The sequence below is a fragment of the Phasianus colchicus genome, chromosome 1 (genome assembly GCF_987193195.1).
Source record: "Phasianus colchicus chromosome 1, bPhaCol1.hap1.1, whole genome shotgun sequence".
Taxonomy (NCBI): domain Eukaryota; kingdom Metazoa; phylum Chordata; class Aves; order Galliformes; family Phasianidae; genus Phasianus; species Phasianus colchicus.
The window spans coordinates 25,491,472-25,512,642 of NC_143436.1; the positions used below are offsets into that span (position 1 = coordinate 25,491,472).

Below are 21,171 nucleotides of genomic sequence, written 5' to 3' on the forward strand. Positions count from 1 at the left end.
TTCTTTCTCAATCAAATAAATCAAATCAGAATTACAGTACAGCTTGTCAGTGAACAGAAGGAGAATAGCTGAAAATGCAGATTTCTGAAATAATATTTTTCTGAAAAAACTGAGAACGTGCATTTACTGTTAGACTGCAGACATGAGCTGCTGCAAGCTGTACCTCGCTGTGCAAGGACAGTGACTGCACTGACAGCCTGGATTACAGACGCACATCGCTTTGTACCCCCAGGGAAGTGTGGATGTTTAAGGGAATACTATTGAGGATGGCAAGCCCCAACATGTGCCTTTTCTTCTTGTCCTTTTGCATAGTTCTGTGTGACTATTTATATGCACTTTATTTTATGCAAGAATTAACTGAACATTGCTAGAGACAAACAAGACAAAGCACAGCTAAACACCAGACACGTAGCTCAAAACTCCTGCAGCACAGGGCACTGATTTTGAATCTACGGCTTCATTCATTGCTGAAATGCAGCCAAGACCCACAGAGACTGTAAGTCATTAGCACAAATGCAATGCCCCAAAACAACCAACCTAATGTCTGTTTGCATCAGAAAGGGTCACTGCAGGCTGTGATTCACAATGCCCAGAGCAAGAACACCTTCTGTGGCATGCAGGTATATCCTAGCATAGTAATATGTGTAAATACTTATGTACAAAATAATACAGTATATAAATATGTATAGCTACTGAGATTGCTCCTGGGCAGGTAATTAAATCTCCTATCATTGCAGCTATTGTACCCCTACAGGCAGGGTAACATGCAGTAGCCCCACTACAGCATAGCAACTGTAAATGATATTAAAGATGATGCTAGAGAATCACAGAATTATGTGGGTTGGAAGGGACTTCCTGAGATTACCTAGTCCAACTCTCTGCTACAGCAGGTTCCCTACAACAGGGTGCACAGAAAAGCATCCAGGTGGATTCTGAGTATCTTCAGAGAAAGAGACTCCACAGCTTCTCTTCTGGGCAGCCTGTGCCAGTGCCCTGTCACCCACACAGTAAAAGAGTTCTTTCTCATGTTCAGATGGAACTCCCATGTTCCAGTTTGCACCTGTTGCCCCTTGTGCTGTCACTATGCACCACTAAAAAGAGCCTGACTCACCTACTTGATTCCTGCCCTTCAGATATGTTTGAGTTCCCCTCAGTCTTCTTCAAGCAGGACAGTCCCAGGTCTCTCAGCCTTTCCTCATAAGGGAGGTTCTCCAGGCCCCTTATCATCTTTGTGGCCCCCTGCTGGATTCTCTTCAGTAGTTCCCCATCTTTCATGAACTGGGAAGCCCAGAACTGGACACAGTACTCCAGATGTGGCCCCATCACAGCACAGTAGAGGGGAAGGATCACCTCCCTCAACCTGCTAACCATGCTCTTTTCAATGCACCACAGCACAAGGGCACACTGCTGGCTCACAGCCAACCTGTCGTCCATCAGGACACACAGGTCCTCTGCAGTGTTCCCATTCCGCAGCAGCTCCTGTCATCTCCTAAACTGTACTGCTTGCTGCACGTGGTTATGTCTCCTTCGGTGTAGAACTCTACACTTGCCCTTGTTGAATCTCATCATTTTCCTCTCTGCCCAACTTCCCAGCCTCTCCAGGTCTCACTGAGTGGCAGCACAGCCTTCAGGCGTGGCAGCCACTCCTCCCAGCCTTGTACTATCATCAAATTTGCTGAGGATGCATGCTATCCTATCCCTTCATACCAATGTCTCATCTTACACGCTTGAGGATTCCTTCATCCTGGTGCTGTCTCCTTGTACTGTCCTTACATTCTAGCTGAGGCCTGAGGCCTCAGAATGAACTCACTAGTAAGTCAGGAGTATGCTCCCAGTTTTACGGTCACAGAAACCACATTTCTGCTTGTTAAAAAGGACACTATATTCCCCTATTTCCCTCATATAATCTGAATGCATGAAGTCTCACAATGCATGGGAGGTTTCCTGGGGGAACTTCCACTCCTGAATGAGAGCCCTGCAGCTCAGATCTTGCTGCTTTTTATCTGGCTGCTTATTTCCACCACTTGGAGCTTTTTTCCATCCATCTGCAGAGGAAGACTGATTATCACGCTCCATACATAATAATAACAGCTTATCTGCGTTATCACTGTGGACCACGCAAGCAGAGAATAACCATGCTGATACATGCTGCTGAGCTACAGGAACACTTCCCCCAGCTTAGTTAACCCTCTCACAGACCTTGCCCTCCACCAGCCGCCTATGAAATATCTAGGCCATTTTAGATGAACTGCTTGGTTTCATTTCTTTCTGGATGACAAAGCACCGTATAGGACCTTCACACAAGTTTCTTTACCAGATAATTCTGCATTTCTGATTTAGTGTATTCCCTTTGATTATTTAAATCAAAGCATGAAAGCATTTTATCAGCAGATGGATAATTTGAGTTGGGTTATTGCATCTATGCAAACACAGCAACATGGTTTGCTACCACGGAGAAGTCTGGGATGCCTTGCTGGAGCCTGCAACGAAGGCAGCTGCCAGGAGAAAAGGTTAGTGAAGACATCAGCTTCCACATTCAGCTCTTGTGAATGATAAATACACCTTTTTAGCATGCTTCAGAATTGCTAATAATAACACTTACTTGTACTTTAATTTACGACGAGTGGTATTTTCCTTGTGCTAAGCTTTCTCAGAATTGGTGTGACTGAGTACTGGACAGCCAGTCATTCATGCACTTCAGGTTCTGCTTGGGATGCTGCTGTCTGCTTATGGTAGTTTTCCCTGATCTTGCAGCAGTGAACTTACACATGGACTCAGCTGCCATTTTCTGCACTCCACAGAGCTGCAATGTACGTGTCATAATTCACTTTCCAGTTGTGATCTCATAATAGCAAGGTCCCTTGCTATTTTTTAAAATGCAGACAACGTATAAAGTGAAAAATATACAATCTTCTTTTTCTACTACCATCATGCAGGAACTTTAAAGGATGCGAGTGAGTACATTTTCCTTTTGCTGCACTTTCATAAGTACAACTCATCAACATCAAGAACACAACCTCTTAAATTTCCTTGACGCACCACAAGATGGGTTCTTCCACAGTCAAATGAGTGCAGCAGGAAAGGCACACTCACAGCAGCTTTCCAAGACCCAGTTCTAGCAGCAACATGGAAGCCAGCATTTGCTGGTGTGATGAGAGACATGAAATCACATTCTCACTGTATGTGCAAAATCATTGGGCTAATGAGTAGCATGCTGAAGATGAGAGGCAAAAGGAGATGGGCAATCTTTATACTGTCATCTTCAAAACTTCCCAGAGCATCTCAGGCTACAGACCTTCTGAGTACAAATTACATTCTTTCAGAGCTCATTCACATCACTCTCATCCCTTCCCTGCCCGGTCAATTCTCTAGAAAATCTATTTAAGGACTACACAAATGTGGAAAGTCTCCACTACAACTACATATTTCTCATAAAAAGCTGCCAGTTTTGCACATTTTCATTCTAAGCTCCTACTTCTGGCTCAACCACTGTCTGTCTGAGGGCCAATTCCACATCCTTCACTTCCCTGCACTGAGGAAAGACCTTCTCAGCCACCATATTTCTTGAAGGAAGTCATACACAAGAGACTTTAATTTTGCATCACTGCCCAAGAGTCTCACAAGAATTTCCCTTCTGATTTCCATGTACTGTTTGAAATACTCGATATAACTCAAGATGCCAATTCAAAATGAAATCCACAAACAGCTTTAGGAACTCTTAAAATACTTTCCATATGATGCTGAAAGCAGTGGCATATTTCTTGGCCTAGGCAGAATGTGGGTCCACACAGAATCTTGGTTTCTGAGCATCATAATTTGATCATAATTTGAGCATAGGCTTCTCGTTGGCCAAACATAACACAGCCAGCCAATTTTCCACTGAGCTACACAGGATTCTGGATGTTTTTCTCTGTAGTTATACATCTTTATTCCCTATTACAGAGGCTCAATATCCTATCCTTTATAATAGTGAACATAATGGCATTTCTAAGCCTCTTTCAGTCCTTGCTATAGATAGCGACCTTCATATGAAAGGGTCTAAATACTGGTGTTTTAGCAGTGTTTTAACAAACAGGAAAGATACATGTTGATCCTGAAACTTGGAACACTCCATCTCCCTGAATTTACAGTGCTCTTTTCTTCATCGCACTTCATAGACCTTCCCTGGTGCTTCAGTGATCAGCAGGCGATTTTAGCTCAGATGGAAACAAAAGGCTTAGACTGTTCTGCAAATAGGTTTTTAGTGTGGCACTGACATTAGTTACCCCCCAGATCACCTCAAACTCCAGTGCTTCTACTCTGGCTCACTGCAGTCCCCACTACATGTACTGCACTTCCTATCTGGGTCACGTGGCCCAAAGGGACTCTAATAGCTTTTCAACTGCCCTTGGGCTTAAAGATTTATCCTTATTTCTGGTTCTGTAAATCAAGCTGGTCACAGCTGAAGCTCATTTTGATCTCCTGTCATTTTGCAAACATGCGGATGGATTGAGATGGTATAATATCCATATAATACATCCATTGAGATGGATGTAACCTGGAGATCATTCCTGGTCTGAAGGAGGTGCTGGTCCATCCAACAGAAATTATTCTATGATTTCCATATTTAATCTAAAAAAACTCTTATCACTTTTAGCCAGTCATGGGCCCCTCTGCTGACCATAGCTTAGGATTTTAGCTATGGCAAGGATCAACTTTAATGAGACAATATGGGGGGAAGAAAGATGGTACTCCATTCACTGCCTTTCAGATCTCCTGCCAGTTCCAGAAACTCACATGGACACAATTGCAGCACTGGTTAGAATCACACTCAGAACCTTCTATCAGATATTTGTGAACTCCAAACTGATGAGACACAAAAGGTGATTCATAGCTACAAGAACCAGAAGGTCTCAGATTGTCAAATGAGTGTGTCAAATCTAGCTTGCAAGATGTCTCCATTCACCCCAGCAACGCACAGTTAAACTTCTCAAACAGCTGCATGCTTGAAAACAGCTCGACACAGTGAATTCGCACTGGCACTGTCGGAGGAGAAAGCTAAATTGAGCTTCCAGCCCTCCTGAGCACACACACAGCCAAGCGCTTCGAGACAGCACCTAGGGCAGCTAATGAAGTAATACAGCAATGGAGTTTACATAAACTACAGACCTTCTCTTATCTCAGGGTTATTATTTTTTTTAAAAGCCTTTATTTAAAGAAATTAGTGACAATTCAATAAGTATTTAAAATCCCTTGTAAAGCAGAAGGGGAGACTGTTTCCCTCCAAATATCTTGAAGTCTCACTGTTGAATTTATCAAGTTTATTACAACTCCTACAATCTCAATCCCTTTCGTAATCCAGGTTTACTCTGGTATTTGAAGCTGCTGTAGCTAAGCCAGTCTCTTTGACCTGATTCTGCAATGTTTCGACTACCCTGACTGATGGGAGATCAAGACAAGCTCTCCTGGCTGGGGACCAGCCAGAATCTCAACAATCAAATCTTTTTGTTTGAATTGATAAATTTCTGTAGCCTCTCTTCTATATAAAGTTGCCTAAGAAAACCAGTAAAACATCACTGTGAACTTACTGCTGTACTGCTGGCAATTCAGGATGGCAGTTGGCTATTTGTGTTTAAGAACGGAGCCTTTTGGTGACCTGCTGGTTTGGTGGAGCCCACCCTCCCCAGGGCCGCTGCCCCAGCAGAGTTTCAACAGCTCCACGGTCCCACCCTCCTTTGGACCACTGCACATCTGACCACCCAACAAAGCCGCCTGAGGAGCTAACATGGTCACTGCTGACTGGCTGAAGCAGTGGTTGATTCTGGCTGCTCTCCTGAGGGTTGGGATAGTGAAAGGAGGCAGGTACTCTGGCCCAGGACTGCAGCACCCATGCCCATCACACTGTACAGCTCTGGAGCTGGATCCCAGTCACCCTACTCGCTAATGAACTGAAGACTTGAGCTTCGTTCTAGCACTTGGGCATCCACTTCACAGACTGCCTCTTTTAAGGTAGAAGAAATTGTTCTTAATACCCAGTACTGAAGTTTCTCATTTCTCTGTTGCTAACTGCTGCTCTTACATAGTTTTACAAGACACTCCTGATGCTATAAAATCAATTATCTTAGTGCAACCTTTTCCGTTTAATGCATTTTGGCTGGGAGTTTGGGAAAAAAAAATATAGCCCAGGAACAATAACACTGAAGGACAGAGCAGAAAAGAGTATAAGTGGGCAGGGCATCCCTTTCCACACAGAATGGCTGAGGTTGGTAGGGACCTGTGGCCCAACACCTGCTCCAGCAGGGACACCCAGAGCAGGTTGCCCAGAACCACGACCAGGAGGCTTTAAACATCTCCGAGGAGACTGCGCAGCCTCTGGGCAACCTGTACCAGTGCTCCATCACCTGCAGCACCACACTAAAGTGCTTCTTCCAGGTGTTCAGAGGGAACCAGACTTTGCCTGCTGCCTCCTGCCCTGGCACGGGGCATCAATGACAAGAGTCTGGCTCTCTCAGCCTCATCACTGGAGAAGCTCCAAGTCCCTTCCTCATCTTAGTGGCCATTCCATGGATTCTTTCCAGTATGTCCACTCCAGCCTTCAGCCACCCATTTTCCCAAGGACAGCAGCCCCACATACCAGCCTCCCTCTTCGTAAGCTGTACGAGCTCTGAACCACAGCCTGCCCCATTCCTTTACATCGCACCAAGAGCTCCAGCTGAGCCACATCGCCCCAGCCTCCCCCAGCTGCTGTGTCTGACACCGTGCTGCGTGGAAGAGGTCAGGACAAAAGCACCAAGGATGAACGATTTCCAGCACACGTGTTCCCCGTGGGGATGACAAAGAGGGCACGTGACTGATGGAAAGCACTGAGCATGGCCGCACGGGAGCTGCCGCGCTGCAGCCCAGCTCCCTGCAGACAGCTCTGCGTTGCCCTTTCCCAGCTCGCAGCGTGCCGCAGGGCTGGCATCTGCTAGCACAGCGCGTCCCAGCTCCCCGCCACACCGCCGTGCCCCACGTTGTCTTTCCCAGCACCCAGGCAGCGATAAGCACGGCTGCGCTTCCGCACTGCCCTCGCGTTATCTCCCGCTGCCCTTCTCGTGCTGTTAGAAGGAAAAAGCAAAAGCTAAACTGCGGAGTGTTTGACATTTGAAGTATCTGTGTCACTGAGCGACAGAATTCCCAATCAATTCCTAAATACAACGTGTAAGCCAGCAGGATGAACAAACTGCAATCTGCTCATTTTGCACTCTTTGAACAGCTGTGGAAACAGCTCCTGTAGGATTTTAAAGGAACAAGAAAGCTGAATTTTATGAATTTATTTTAGCACTGTGAAAGTCTGCCTGGTGGACCCAGCACCATTCTGGCAGGACTGAAATATTAAGAACCAGATGGCTGCACTGATCATCCGGCAACAGGAACATGAAGACAGGAGCGGAGGGGAGGCCAAAAAACGTTCAGTTTGACTCCGCTTTGATCAGAAGAGTTCCCATTCAATTTTCTTTCTCTGAATTCAGACCCACTGGTTCCTGGACCAAGCAGCAGCAGTCAGGGCACTGCCAGTAACACAGAGCCCCTCTGGCGCCAGTCCCTGCACTGTGCCCCAGCTGAGCACGGAGATACATTTGGACAAGGGCAGGGCACAGCCTGGTTCAGAGCTTCTGCAACTGCTTGCACTGCACTGTACCTGAGGTGAATGAACACTGCTGGACCACCCTCAGGAAGCTGACAGTGACTGTACAAGCTCCCATCCCCTAAATCTATACACATGGGAGCCATGGAAACAGGCAGTTAGCATGCTGGTGGCTGCATACAGATGTGTCAGGCAAACCATTTAATGGTGCACATCATAAAGCAAGAGAGCAGTATGGAAATGAACACCCATTACTCCTGACTTCCCAAGTTTGCAGCATGTGCTGCCTACAGGAGGGCAGGTGCAGGACTGACTGTACTTCACCGCACACTCATACGCAGTGTGCACAGGCACACACCTCCCCATACACACAGGCTGTTTTGTATCAATACAGCCACAACATCAACAGGCACAGCCACAACAATGGGTATTTCTGCTCGTGCTCCATTGACCAAGAGCTTCAAGCATGTTTAGTGCAACACATGAAAAACCATTCTAAAGCAGACAGGAACTGGGCACAGGTTTTTCTGCCCGACCATGGCTGGGCACGGCATGGCAGAGGGAGCAGCCGCCCATTCCCAGCCCAGCCTCACACCAGGAGTGGGTCCCCAGGGCTCCCCACGCTCTCACAGCTGCCTGGCAGCAGTTGAGCTGCAGAGCAGCCCCAGCCCAGTGGTGTGGGGATGCAGCACCAACGCCTGCAGGAAGATGCTCTGCTTCGTGCCAGGGTCGGTTTGCAACACACGGTGTTATTTGGGCATGAAGTACAGTGCAGCATTTTTCAGCCTGCGGATAATCACAGATAAGACAAGACGGGTCCCCCCCACGGCTGCGCCAGCACCACCACTTCCACCCAAACCCTAAGCTGCATCCACAGCCAGGTTTGCAGGGAACCGACTGCTGCTCCCATTGAAGAAAAGCTCCTTGTTTTCCAAGGCATGTGTCTGTGTTGCTGTTACATGGCAAGCTCAGCTACGATTTTCCAGCAAAGAGATCAGGAAAAAAAAAAAACAACAACAAAACAAATAAACAATGCCATTCTTTTGGATTTTTCACTGATTTAGACATTTAGAACGACTTCTAGTATTTAGCATTCCACTCAACTGATTTAATTCTGGATTCCCCAGACACAGGAAGGATCCCAAGACAGCCTCCCTGCTCCCAGAAACAGAACCAAAGCCAACGAGACCATCTTTTCTGTCACATTAAGCCATCCCTCCCATCTTCAGCCCATCTCACGCTGCCGCAATCTCAGCCCCTATATGTACCATCCATGCAGCGCGTTCACCGGAGCGCTCACAACCAAGGACCATCAGACAAGCTTATCAATTAGGACGAGCTTATCAATTAACACATTCAAGGAGGCTGCCTTTTCCCCTCGGTGCTCTGGCAGCCCGCAGCCGGGATGCAGCCACATGGAGGGGATGCCACCCTCCTGCATCCCCCATCCCTTTGTAAGCAGGCTGGCACCGCGGCAGGCAGCAAACAATACCACCGGCCCTGTTCAAACAGAAAGAGGATGCGAGCAGGATGCATTTACTTACATGAAGATTCGGTGCCAAACATGGCTGGCCCCAGATGCCGCTATTTTAAAAAGGAGAGAAGAAAGAGTGGAAGACAGAGGGAGTGTATGAAAGCAGGGATGAGATCGCTACACAGCAGGGGTCATGAAGGCAGACAATGCAGTCCGAGCTATCCAAGCTGCCAGACCCTCCTCTCCTCTCTCCTCCTCTCCCCTCCTCTGCTCCACGCTGCAGATAGCTCTACGTGCCCCCAGAGCGAAGGTCCTTCTTCGGGCAGCCAAAGGCAGGAGCCTCTGTTTTAAATCCAAGAGATAAGGGAAGGCCGGCGTCGCTCCCGCGAGAGCGGCGGGCAGAGATAGGTAGCGGACACCAGATACTGCAATCCCCAGCCCTGCTCTCGGTAAGACAATAGCATAGCTCATGCATACACTAGATGACGTCAGGACACTGCAAAGACTGACTGCTGCTAACCAGAGGCTCGGAGGGGGCTCGGATGGAGCGCAGCAATTCAGATGGGGAATCCTTTGTCACAAAATACAAAAGACAAAGAAGCAGACGTCTATCTCCTTCCCTGATGATAAACCCGCCGACCTGTGCCTTTAACTCTAACTGAAATATCTGCTATCAATTCACACTTCTCTGCTCAGCTGCAAGAGATGCAAAGTGCTTCTTTGCAAACACATCATGCAGAGTAAATCCGGGGACAAATGTCCGAGTAAATGCTGTTTATGGCATTTTCAATATACAATAATCACAAATTTCCATTGCTAACGCTCTTCATTATCTTTCCTTCAAAGAGAAATGAAAACCCTGAGCCAATCTGCACTTCAAACACCCCCCTTCACGTGGCACTAGCCAGCTATCTCATTTACTTAAACCTATTGTCAAAACACAGTGTAGCAGTGCTCTAACCACAGTGAATAAATTACATTAGAAGGAGAAAAAACCCCAAATCACACTGCTATCAGCGATAAAGAAGCATCCTAGCAACCAAAGAACTATTTCACTTCTTTCTTTATTTCTTTAAGCCATCCAGTGTTTCTTAGCCTCTGCAAGTGCATTTTTTGGTGTATTTTTTGCATACTGAGCATATTTTTTCTGATATTCGGTAATTTCAAAATGTTAAACTGTAGAAACAAAGGCTGACTCCTTCCAATCCCACTGCAGACAAAAGGCGCTTCCATGCCTTGCACTGGCAGGAGCAGCAAAGCAGTAAGCTGATGTGCAGAAGCTTGCAGATACCAGGGGTCATCTCTCAGCATGGCAGTCCAGATGGGGCACAATGAGGAGTTTTTAATAAATCTCACTGAGCAAATACATGCAGCTATAACCATGGCAAAGACAGAAAAGCGTTGCCAGTGGCCAACAAGAAAGGAAATAAATGCAAGTCCATTAAGCAAAGCACTTAAAGAAAGGCTACCCCCTATTTCTGATCTTTTGCAGTTTACCCATTACCAAATGCTCCCACCGCTCTGTTTGCCAGGGGTTTTTGTGCTGTTTGCAGAATGCACCATCTCACTGTGGTAAGCAGGCAGGGAGAATGGCTAACAGTTAACCCTGGAGGCACCTTTCATTGGAACATCTCAACACACTCAAATCACTGGGGAACTGCTAGCCATCCGCAGACACTGCTGCCCTAAGAGCACACTGGAAAACAATGCACAGATCAGAACCACGGGAGCCCACTGGCACCTCTCTGCTCTCAGTGAAAGGCAGAGTGGGTCCAGTGCATGCCCAGCAATGGCAGTGTGCTCCTCCCAACAGCCCTGGGCCATGAGCAGAGCAAGAAGGAGGACAAGAAGCTGTATCAAGCCCCATCTCCTTGCTGAACTTGTACAAAAGGTCGGGGGCAAAACTTTGAGCTCTTCTCATGGTCACCTCTGCTGGCACAGAATGCTCCTTGACTGTTTCTCCACTCAGCTCTTTAAACAGCCTGTGTGTGTGCTGCACACACCCCAAGAACACTTAGTCCTACCAGGCTTCTGGAAGCATTTAACTGGAACAGAGCAATGGGAGAGGCTGTACCCTGGGGTGAGACATCATCTCATAACATGCTGTACAACGGGCAACTTTTCATTTCCCCACTGACAGACGGACACCTGAGCATGGTGACTCAGATCAACCCTTAGGCAATGACTAACCAGATGTCTTCAATCTGTTCTTAAACACCTGAAGTAATGACCTGGCACTTGAAGTAATGACCTGGCTGCTGAATCGCAATTAAGATTTCCAGACATAGTGTGGGTGCTCAGCACCATTAAGGCATGTCCAAATTATTCCTGCTCACAAAGCTATCGGTGGCACAGGACCATAGCTTGGCTATTCCCAGAACTGAAGCAATTATTTTGACTACTTAGGGCCAGTAACACCTCCTTTAACTGCAACAGTTTGACAAAAAGCTGTGGTGTGTGGAGGCATCAAGCCTTCTGGCTCAGTTTTCAAGTAACCGAGGCAAGCTAACAAAGCCAACATGTCTATTACGTGCCATGCCTAAGGCTCCCAGCATCTTTAAAGACCAAACACTGGAACAAAACCCCTAGTGTTAATGTACAATGGCTTAAGGATAATTTTAGTTCTGATGAGCAAATCTGACCTTCCCACAGCATTGTTTCCTAAGAAGGTGCAAAACCTAAGGGCTGGCCAGTGACAGCCATGCAGGTGTCAGAGAGCCAGGCCCACTGCCAGGTTCTCACTGCATACGTGGCAAACCACCCCGACAGCACCTGGGTAAGATATTCATCATACTCCGGTTCACTCGCATTACTTTTGCCAGGTCAGTGCTTTACACTGTGAAGGAAGCAACACTTGACAAACCTGCACCAAAATTCTTTATCAACTCTACCGAAAGCACTTAGGAAATAGGTTTAATTTTACTACCTCCTGCTTTATACAACCACAGCCATACAGTTAGATTAGTTAACTAGTAGAATTTAGAATTTCTGTTTTCTGTTCTGAGTTTTGCTGTCGGTTTTTTCTGCAAAGAAGGGTTAACAATTTTCATCTCTTCCTATGAGAAAGTCTATCTATCCTACACAGCTGTTCAGATGATGTAAACTAGCATACAGAGAATGTCAAAGGAAATGTGCAAGAATTATCATTGTTATGATCTTCTCACAATATGCCCAAGACATTGTTCAAGCATTAGATTCGTTTACAATATAACTTCCATACATTTCTCTGCAAGCTAGCTATATTTAAAGCAGCAAATATATATTCGTAGTTCTCTGCTGTACATTCATATTTTCCAGAGAAAGGGATGTGCTTCTCAGCTACTAGTACACTTTGAACAGATATTACTTATTTCTCAATTTACATAACAGAAAAAGAAAATATCTATTTTATTAGTATGACAGTCTAAACATTAAACAATAGCTTGACTTTTAATAAAGAAGATGAAAAATTAAATGTTAATTTTATATGGACATAAATTTCTGCTTCAGAATCACTTCTCTCAAGAAGAGTGGAGGCAGGGAAGTGAAGACTACTAACAGAGGTAGACTCATATAAGTGCTTTACTCTGATCCATTACAATAGAAACCTTTGCTCTCTCTTGTTGCTAGAGAAACATTTCTTTTTGAGCTTAATCCTCTTTTCCATGAGAGAAACTTCAGGAAAGGAGAAGGAATCCACTGCACCTCTGAGGCGTCGGATTGAGGCTGCTCTCATGGGAGATCCCACCCCACCTCCACCACAGCATAACTTCCACTGTCCCCAAAGATGAGTAATGTTTGTCGGTTAAACTCTGCCTTACTCTGCAGCTACCCTGCTCTGTCAGTTTTTTTAGGATGTTACAAAATTTAAGGCAACTGACGTGCTTTAGGAAACCCATGAGTGATTACGCATTTAATCTGTACATCCAGCAACCACTGAACTTATTTTGCCTCTATGAAAGTCAGCTTACTCCTAATTTGGAGGTAGGCTACCCATCACCTCCAGCTTCTCCAGGTTTTGTTGCTTGCAGCAGCAGCTGACAGCAATTATTGATCTGTGTGACACCAACTGTAGCGACTTCACACCAGCAGCTCAGTTCTACGGTGCTGCTCTCACTTTTCCTTCTTAAATGGACAGAGGGAGAAAATACAGTGAAAAAAAAAATCTGTAGGTTGAGATCAGGACAGGCAAATCACTCGCCAATAACCAATACAGGCAAAACAGACTCAGTAAGGAAAGATGAATGTGATTTATTGCCCACTGATAACAAAACAAAGCAGTCAGAACTGACACCAATCTAAAAACGCCTTCTCCCATCTATCCTCTTCTACCACCTCCCCCAGAGTGGGCTGCAGTCAGTCCATAGCACCTCATTTTGCCCATTTCAGTCCTTCCTCAGCTGATCCAGTATGGCCTTCCTATAGGTCCCAGGACCGCTCCAATGCAGCTCCACACCATGGAGCTCACCCTCCAGGCACTGCTCCACACAGGTCCCCTGCTTGCAGGGGTATCCACGGCCATATCTCCTTCAGGCCGCATGCGCTGCCACACCATCCAGGGGATGGCCTGCCATGGGCCTGTCATAGGCTGCATGGAGCTGCTGAAGCACCTCCTGCCCTCCTCCTGCCCTGAGCTCGGTGCCCGCAGGGCCACTGCTCTCTCGTTCCTCCCCCCTCTCTCCCAGCTGTGCAGCGGTTGTTCTCTGGCAGCGGCTGGGCCCTGTTGGAGCAGCTGGAGCTGCTCTGCTCTGGCATGGGGCACTGCGGTGCTACCAACACCTTGCCATGTAAGCCCGATACACCAACAAAATACTGCGAGGCTGTTTTCCAGGCTATGGAGAATAACAGAGAGCAATGACAGCACACATCACTCAGCTGCAGGTTCATGACTTCAGAGTTTCTATGGCCTTATTTTGCTCAACTTTTCTGGCACTTAATTAGCTCCAGTAAACATATCTGGTGAATAATTCATGAATATACTGGGGAGGATCTTCATTACTGGTACAATTTCACTGTGAAGAAACATCTGATATTCGTCATTTTTGGAAACAGAGGAACACTCCCAGTGCCCAGGCCAGCAACTGAGAGCAGAGATGCCTGGTTCCCAAGAGGCGGGACCACAGCAGGAGCCAGACTGCCCAGAAACTGGGCCAGCAGCACGGTGGAAAATATCCCTGGATATCTGAGCCATTCCCTCAGTTCCCTTATTTCACCGGCACAGAAAGGAAGGAGTGAGCTGGCAGAGAAAAAAATGCCCAGGTCTCTAAACTGATTAACATACGAAGCAGAATTTAGACCAGAACAGCTTCCTGACTACAGGACTGTTTTTATTATTTTTTTCTCTTTTGCACTGGTTTTTCAGATATTTCTGTATAGTCCATATCATGTTTATGCAACCCCATTTCACGTAATTCTTTTTCTGCAGCAATTTTAGCCAACTAATGCATCAAAGACTAAGTTTTTGGAGCATGCACACACACAAATGACAAGAAGAAGTGAAGAATACATATTTCATTTTTCCACCAAAAATGTTCTTATGTCTGTGTTGGTCATAATCTGAGATAGAAAGTCCATAGATTTCATTTTTGAAAAGAGATATGAAATGAGCCATAATAGAGCACTATTATATTATTGTAGAATTTTTCAACTTTAATTCTAAAAAAACCATCTTAGCTTCAGCACTGCTCTTTACACGATTACTGCGGTCTGTTTTTTTATGGGAAGAGCTCAGCAATCAGCAGAGAAGTTTCCTGTGCTCTGCATCCCCCAGGACACTCTTCTGGAACACTCTTAATGGACACAAAGCTCTGGCATTTAAGAAATGGCAGTGCACTGCACACAGAGAGCTTTATGTAAAGAATACTGCATATGAGAGAGGAGGAAAAAAAAAAAGAAAGGATTAGCCCAGTGCAGGCATTTAATGCTAGGATAAGGCTGAAGCTGTGAGTGCCAGACAGGCATCTTGCTCTCTTCACGTGGCTCAGTGTTTGCTCCTCATTAGTGTCATTATCTAAATGAAATCTCAAATCTTAGGCCCCTATCTTCTGCAGGTGATAAAGCCTTGAGACCCTAGGCAATAAAATCTAATTTTCCTCCAGTAGCCCCTGGACTGTACTTGAATTGCTGGGGTCCACTGGCAGAGAACAAGAGAGCAGAAAGGTACTCCCACTCCCTACAAAAAATGATAGAGATTCAGTCTGCCATTTTCTACAACCACTTCCCTTCCTATAATCAGTGTGAGACTGGAAAATTATGCATATTATCTAATAAATGGCAGAATATATCTCATCTTCTGTATAGTACTGTCAAAAGATTAGGATGATGACTCACCTCTTTTTCATTTCAGTTTTCTTGGTTTTGTTTTCAGTTTGGTCAGTTTTGTTTTAAACACAGAACAATACCCAAAAATATGTAGACAGTTAACAACACAGTGGGACTACCTGCTCACTGTGTGCAAACAACATTTCAAATCTAAATTAAATGCATTAGTTTTCCAATAAGATCAAGTCCCAGGCCGCAATAGAGCATGACTTCAATAAATTCTGAGAGCCAGTTTTGTCCCAAACACATTCAGCTGCGTGGTGAAACAGGGCCACGGCTGTATCTGAAAAATGTACCAGCAGAACACACCACCTTTTGTTATGAGCCAGGAGAGCTTGAAAACAAAGGAAGCAACCAGCAAGCACTGTGGTTAAATCAAACACATTTCATTAAACAGCTATTTATATGCATTTTTAAAGTAGTAAAATATTAGAAGATGAAGAGTGTGTATTTTCTACATTGAAGGAAATGCCTGAAATATTTTGTGGGGTTTTTTGTTTTTTCATCCTAAAATTAGGGTCATTTCCACAGATCTGTGCCAAAGGACTGCACACATGTACATGCAAAAGTTTCAAATGTATGAGTGAGCAGAGGTGGATAACAAATTAAAAATAGATTATAAACAAACTAACATTTTTAATGCCACTCTGAGGGATGAGAGATTAGGATTAAGGCCTATTCATAATAAACCACATGCAAACTGGTATCAGTGAGAACATGTGTGCCCCAGAAAAAGAAAACACAAAAATATCCAATTTATATGCAAAAACAGTGAAACAGAGAGAAGGTTTAGAACAGTAGTAAACACTGCCAACACAGCATTATGATCCATATTAATAATGGTGACTGATCTAATGCCAAAACTTCACAGCTAGGACTAAGTTTGGTTGTTGAGAGAGGAAGATTAAATTTAAATTAATTCTCAGTCTGAATAAACATGGGGAAAATGTTAGATTTGGCTTTACAAATAGCAATTGTATGTACAGGAAAAATTAAGGACTTCTAAGTTTACAAGGGAATACTCACAAGACAGTACAAGAAGGTGTGTGAGCTATTTAGCACAGCATTCTGAAGGAAGTAAGATTCACATGGACACGCTGTGTGTGTGCACAAGTCCCTGCTTAATAACTGAAAGCATCATCCACAGCAACCCCACTTTGAAGAGGGGCAGGAGAAACCAAGCATCCTGCGTGCTGAGTGACAGAAAGCAATTAGGGAGGAGATGACTTACAGAGGTCTCTACTGCATGAGAGAGTGCTGTGCTGAACATGTATCTTGCATAAAAGAGTTCACGGTGTAACCAGGGAAAAACTGTTTTATTCATATTTTCCTATGTGGATATCTGTGTGCATTATGCTGGCTAAACTGACAATGCAGCCCTAAGTATAATGCAGTTGTACGGTCAGTTATAAAATGAAATCTACTGGAAACCAAATTTCATCAGTGCCACTGGGTGAACCTCCAGGCATTTAAGGATTTTGGTTTTCCCAAGGCACAAGATTTTGGTAGCATCACAGCCTCTGGTTCCATGGGGTCCAGTCAGCTTCCAGGCACTACCAGTCTAGCAGATAGGTACATGCTTGAATAACTCGATAAACAGAGGTTTTCTTGAGGAAGAAGACTCTCTTGTAGGAGCTGATGAAACAATCAAAGCAGCTGCTTTAGAAATCCCATTTGCACACACTGCTGCAGGCCCAGATGTCCACCTCAGACACAGACTGCAGGCTCCAGGCCTGGACCTTGCCGCAGCAGCTTCATTTGATGAACATTCAACAGCAAAATGGTTGAATGTACAAACCTTCCTGGAAAGACAGAATTCTCCAAACTAAAAAAGACTTTTCTGGATAAGTGTCAACCTGAGGAGCACACATTAGATGAAGAATCTTCCACCATAGTGCTTAAGCACTGTCCCACCGGTTTTGAGGGGCAGTAGGCTCTTAAATTTGATGGACACCTTGGAAATATTCTCGTCAACAAAAAAGCACTAGAGAAAATATCAGGCATTTAGTCATGGTAACAGAAGGCTTTCCTATATAGTTAGAGGAAAATAAGATTGCAAAGAATGGTGCCACCTGCCTTCCTCGTGGCAGATCCAGCTGCACCAGCACCCTTTCTGCCATACACCTGTCATGAAGGAAAACTGCACAAGCTCCGAAGTCCTGCTTCATGTGGGAATTTGCCTTTGCAAGGACTGCCTTTGTGAGTTCACAGCACCTCTTGGCTCAGAGGGTTCCCTCAGCAAAAACACCCTGCTGCCAAAATACTGACAAACCTTAGTAACTACTGCACACACCTACCTCCTGCCCAGTGATGGTTTGATACACAAACATGGTGGTAGAAGCAGGACTCTAAATGGGTATGATAATTAGCAGCATGGCAATTTAGCAGCGGCTAAATGACCAGACATCAACCCTATTCAAGTTTCTAAACAAACCGTGGGCACCCCCATGAGCAGACTGCACTGGGAAGGTCCAGCGAGTCTACAGCTCCCTGCCAGGCCTTTGCTGTGCCATTTACTGTTGGTGCAAGGTTCCTGAAACCGGGTCCCAGCCTTCAGCATGACCAAGTCACCCAAAGAGCAGGTATTTAACTGAGAGAGACACTTTCTGCTGTGTTCAGCTGCATAAATATCCATGATGCCATTGATTTAACAGTATCTTGATACTTGGAAGCACTGTGCCAAGTATATTCTCTGGCTTCAGCATCATGAAAGATTCAAGGGCCTGTGTCCGGTACTAGGTGGCAAAGAGAGTTTATCAGCTTTATCAGCTGAAGCAGGAAGTCCATGTCAAGCACAGCCTTTGCAGATACACAATGAAGATAAAATCAGCAACAGTCACTTCACGGAAGAGAAGTCTCCCTCGCAATCAGACATTCCTCCTTCTGCAAGTTAAAGCACAGAGACACATTCCTTTCAAGCTGAAGGCTTTGTAGCCCTTTTCACATACTGCATTTATTTACTCAGCCTACCTAATCAGTTGTCAAACCAGACAGAAGTGCTTCAGTAGCAGAGCATGCGTATATATGACACCCCCCCCCCCCCCCCCCCCCCCGCCAGCTGTAGGGTGAGTACATCGCCGCCTCAATTCTCCATATAACAGATCAGTCTTCAGATCACTGTTGGCTCTTCTTAGCACTGTATGCTGTCAGTCAGTATTATTTACCCACTTCAGCCTCTGGCCCTGTTTACACTATAGGCAAGTAGCGTTTGACACCACTTATCCTCAGTAGAACACACTCTGGTTGTCGGCCAAAACAAATCCCCAAGCAGAAAGAACGATCTGTCCCTGCACCAGGGCTGAGGTTGGTTGGCTCCCACCACTGGGGCCGCCCCACAGGGCCCAGCAGGCACCTGCAGGGCAGGGCTTGCATGTTCCCTGCTTCTACATTTAAGAGAAACAGCCTGAGAAATATATCCTGTGCACATAGCTTCTGAACGCTTTCAAGAGGACTGGAAGAAAATGTATTTTTAAATAATTCACATGGACCTTTCTTCGGCTCGCAGCAAACATCACTGGAAATACTGCACATGGGATGGATGAGGCCCAGTATGGCCTCCTCCCTGCTCTCACATCTGTTTATAAACCAGTAAAAAACAGACTTACAGGCTTTATTATTATTCTTGTTGCTAACTATCTGCTTGATTGAAAGTGAAACAAAAAGATAATTTTCTGAACACATTGTAGGCAGGGAAAAGCAAATGACTGAGTGCTTTAATAAGGATATATGCTATCCAATGTCCAATTATGAGCATACAGCTTCCTCTGGTATGTGGTGCCAGTCCCAGAGAAAAGACCTCAGTGGAAAGACCAACTATGTCTTCATCATGTGCTCAACATGCCCCTTATTCCAAATACCTTTTACATGTCTGTGGAGAGGGAGTTAAGGCTCTTCTGGAACATTGTTTTCATTGTATACAATAAGTGCTTCTAGCCAGAGCAATTCTTTTTGCAAAATATTTTCTATGAAAAATAGAACTTTGTTCACGTTCTGCTCTGCATTACCGATGCAAATGAAGGGAATGCATATGTGAATTTTTATTTCATCGGCAAACTAACGCTTCACTAACTTTCACTGTCAGGAAACAAACCCTTCACCAACTTTTATTGTCATGAAGCAAATGTCAGTAACTTTGCTTTGCTTTAAAATAACTCAGAAGATGGAAAAAAAAAAAAAGAAAGAGAGCTGCACAGCACCGCTTGTTGAAATGTGCCCTATGTACTTTGATAACTGCCCACGCTGATGCACGTCAGGTTGCTCCAGACAGACATGTGCTGCACACTCACTGTGGAAGCCAAAAGGGAACTGGAACATTTTACTTGCAAGAGCCATGTAAGAGCTCAGGTCAGCCACAGTGTTGATTTACATGCAGTGTAAGTTACAGAGCCAGGAGATGTCTTCAGGGCAGGAGCTTTCTGAAGGGCAATTTCCTGCTTAACAAGCTAGAGTTAAAACATCTATTTTCTCTGTAATGTGCCTTTTTAATCATTCTTGTTTCTCCTTATTACTTACTACTTAAAATAGAGTGATTCAGTAGTTCATAACAGCCAACAGTAAACACAAAGGAAAAACTAATCAAACAAAAACCTGCAGGGCCAGGTAATGGATATTGTGGACAGTTCTCTTGCAAAAAGTCATGGTGAAGTGGTAAATCACCTTCTAGGGGTGGCTGAAACAAGAGCAAGACAGCTGTGCCAATTCAAGCCAAAACACAAGTCAGTCCTTATTCCACCTACCCAGCCATGGCCAAGCTTGGCTCCCTGGCTATCTGCCTTAGCTGAAAATCTGAAAGGGGCAACTGAGGCTTTGATTTGAGGCATGACTGACCTCCGAGGAAAACAGGACCTTCTCAATGCAATCTTTGTGGTTTTTTTCCTCCAGTCAACAGATTAACATACAGTTAACAAATTAACATACTGTCGGCAACAAACAAACTTCATACTCTTTAAGATACATCAACTTCAGCTCAGGCTCTACATGGAGCCCATTGTTTAATTTTCTTACTCAATCAAATAATTCCATACTTCTGCTGGTGGTATTGAGCCATAGTTTCATTGTTTCTGTAGCAGCCAACTATGATTTTCTGCATTTCTTAGCACAAGAAGTTCCCCAGATCAATGTCTACTAGAACTTGCTCACAATGCACTCTGGCAGCACATGGCTGTAACCCAAGGACTGTTACTTCACAATGAGAAGCCACACTCTCACAGGCTCCTTACAGCCACCTTTGGATACTCTCCCTCCAGAGTAGCATTTTGGGAGCCCCACTGCCTGGGGACGGATCTGGGAACCCCATACAGCCACTGACTGCCCATGCATGCAAAGTCATCAGTGACTCACAGCAATCTGCCACCTGTACCAGTCCGACGTCATGAGTTCCCATTTATTCCAGTGCAAAACCTCTTTATAGGAGGAGTATCTTGACCTTTTGCTAGAATACTATTACTGCAGCAAATGATGTGGTCATGATCTATTTAGCTAAATGTGGCCTTTGGCCACTTCTGTACCCCCACACCAACAGTTCTAATGTTCTCCAAACAGTCAGAGCTCAGTCCTTGGCTAAAACAATCCTTGGATATCAACAGATTACATATGTAAGATATTCCTTTAAGATAGTTTTTGTATGAAGTATAGAACACAGTTTTTCAGTTCAAAGACGGCTGAAGTAATTTCTGAGAACAGCATGAAAAGAAACTGAAGATTCTCTAGTTTTAAAGATGCTGTTTAACAACAAAGGTCCCACAAAGGTGATCTAGTGCAGTCTGAATTCTCATCATAAAGGAAAGCACAC

At 45.0% G+C, this 21,171-nt stretch overlaps 1 protein-coding gene across 5 annotated transcripts in view; it reads right to left on the minus strand.

The window, feature by feature from the left end:
* Nucleotides 1-21,171, minus strand: part of ST7 (suppression of tumorigenicity 7) — a 134,583-nt gene that overhangs the window by 85,613 nt on the left and 27,799 nt on the right. Inside the window, exon 1 of one of the 5 annotated variants that reach the window (XM_090137277.1) lies at nt 9,151-9,641. The exons of 3 other annotated variants lie outside the window; for them this stretch is intronic. In XM_090137277.1, coding sequence (XP_089993403.1) covers nt 9,151-9,172 — 22 coding nt within the window. In that variant the 5' untranslated portion in view covers nt 9,173-9,641. Of the gene's footprint in view, nt 1-2,602; nt 2,792-9,150; nt 9,642-21,171 lie in introns of those variants that run through there. One more of the 5 variants, XM_031615436.2, reaches the window with a different exon arrangement.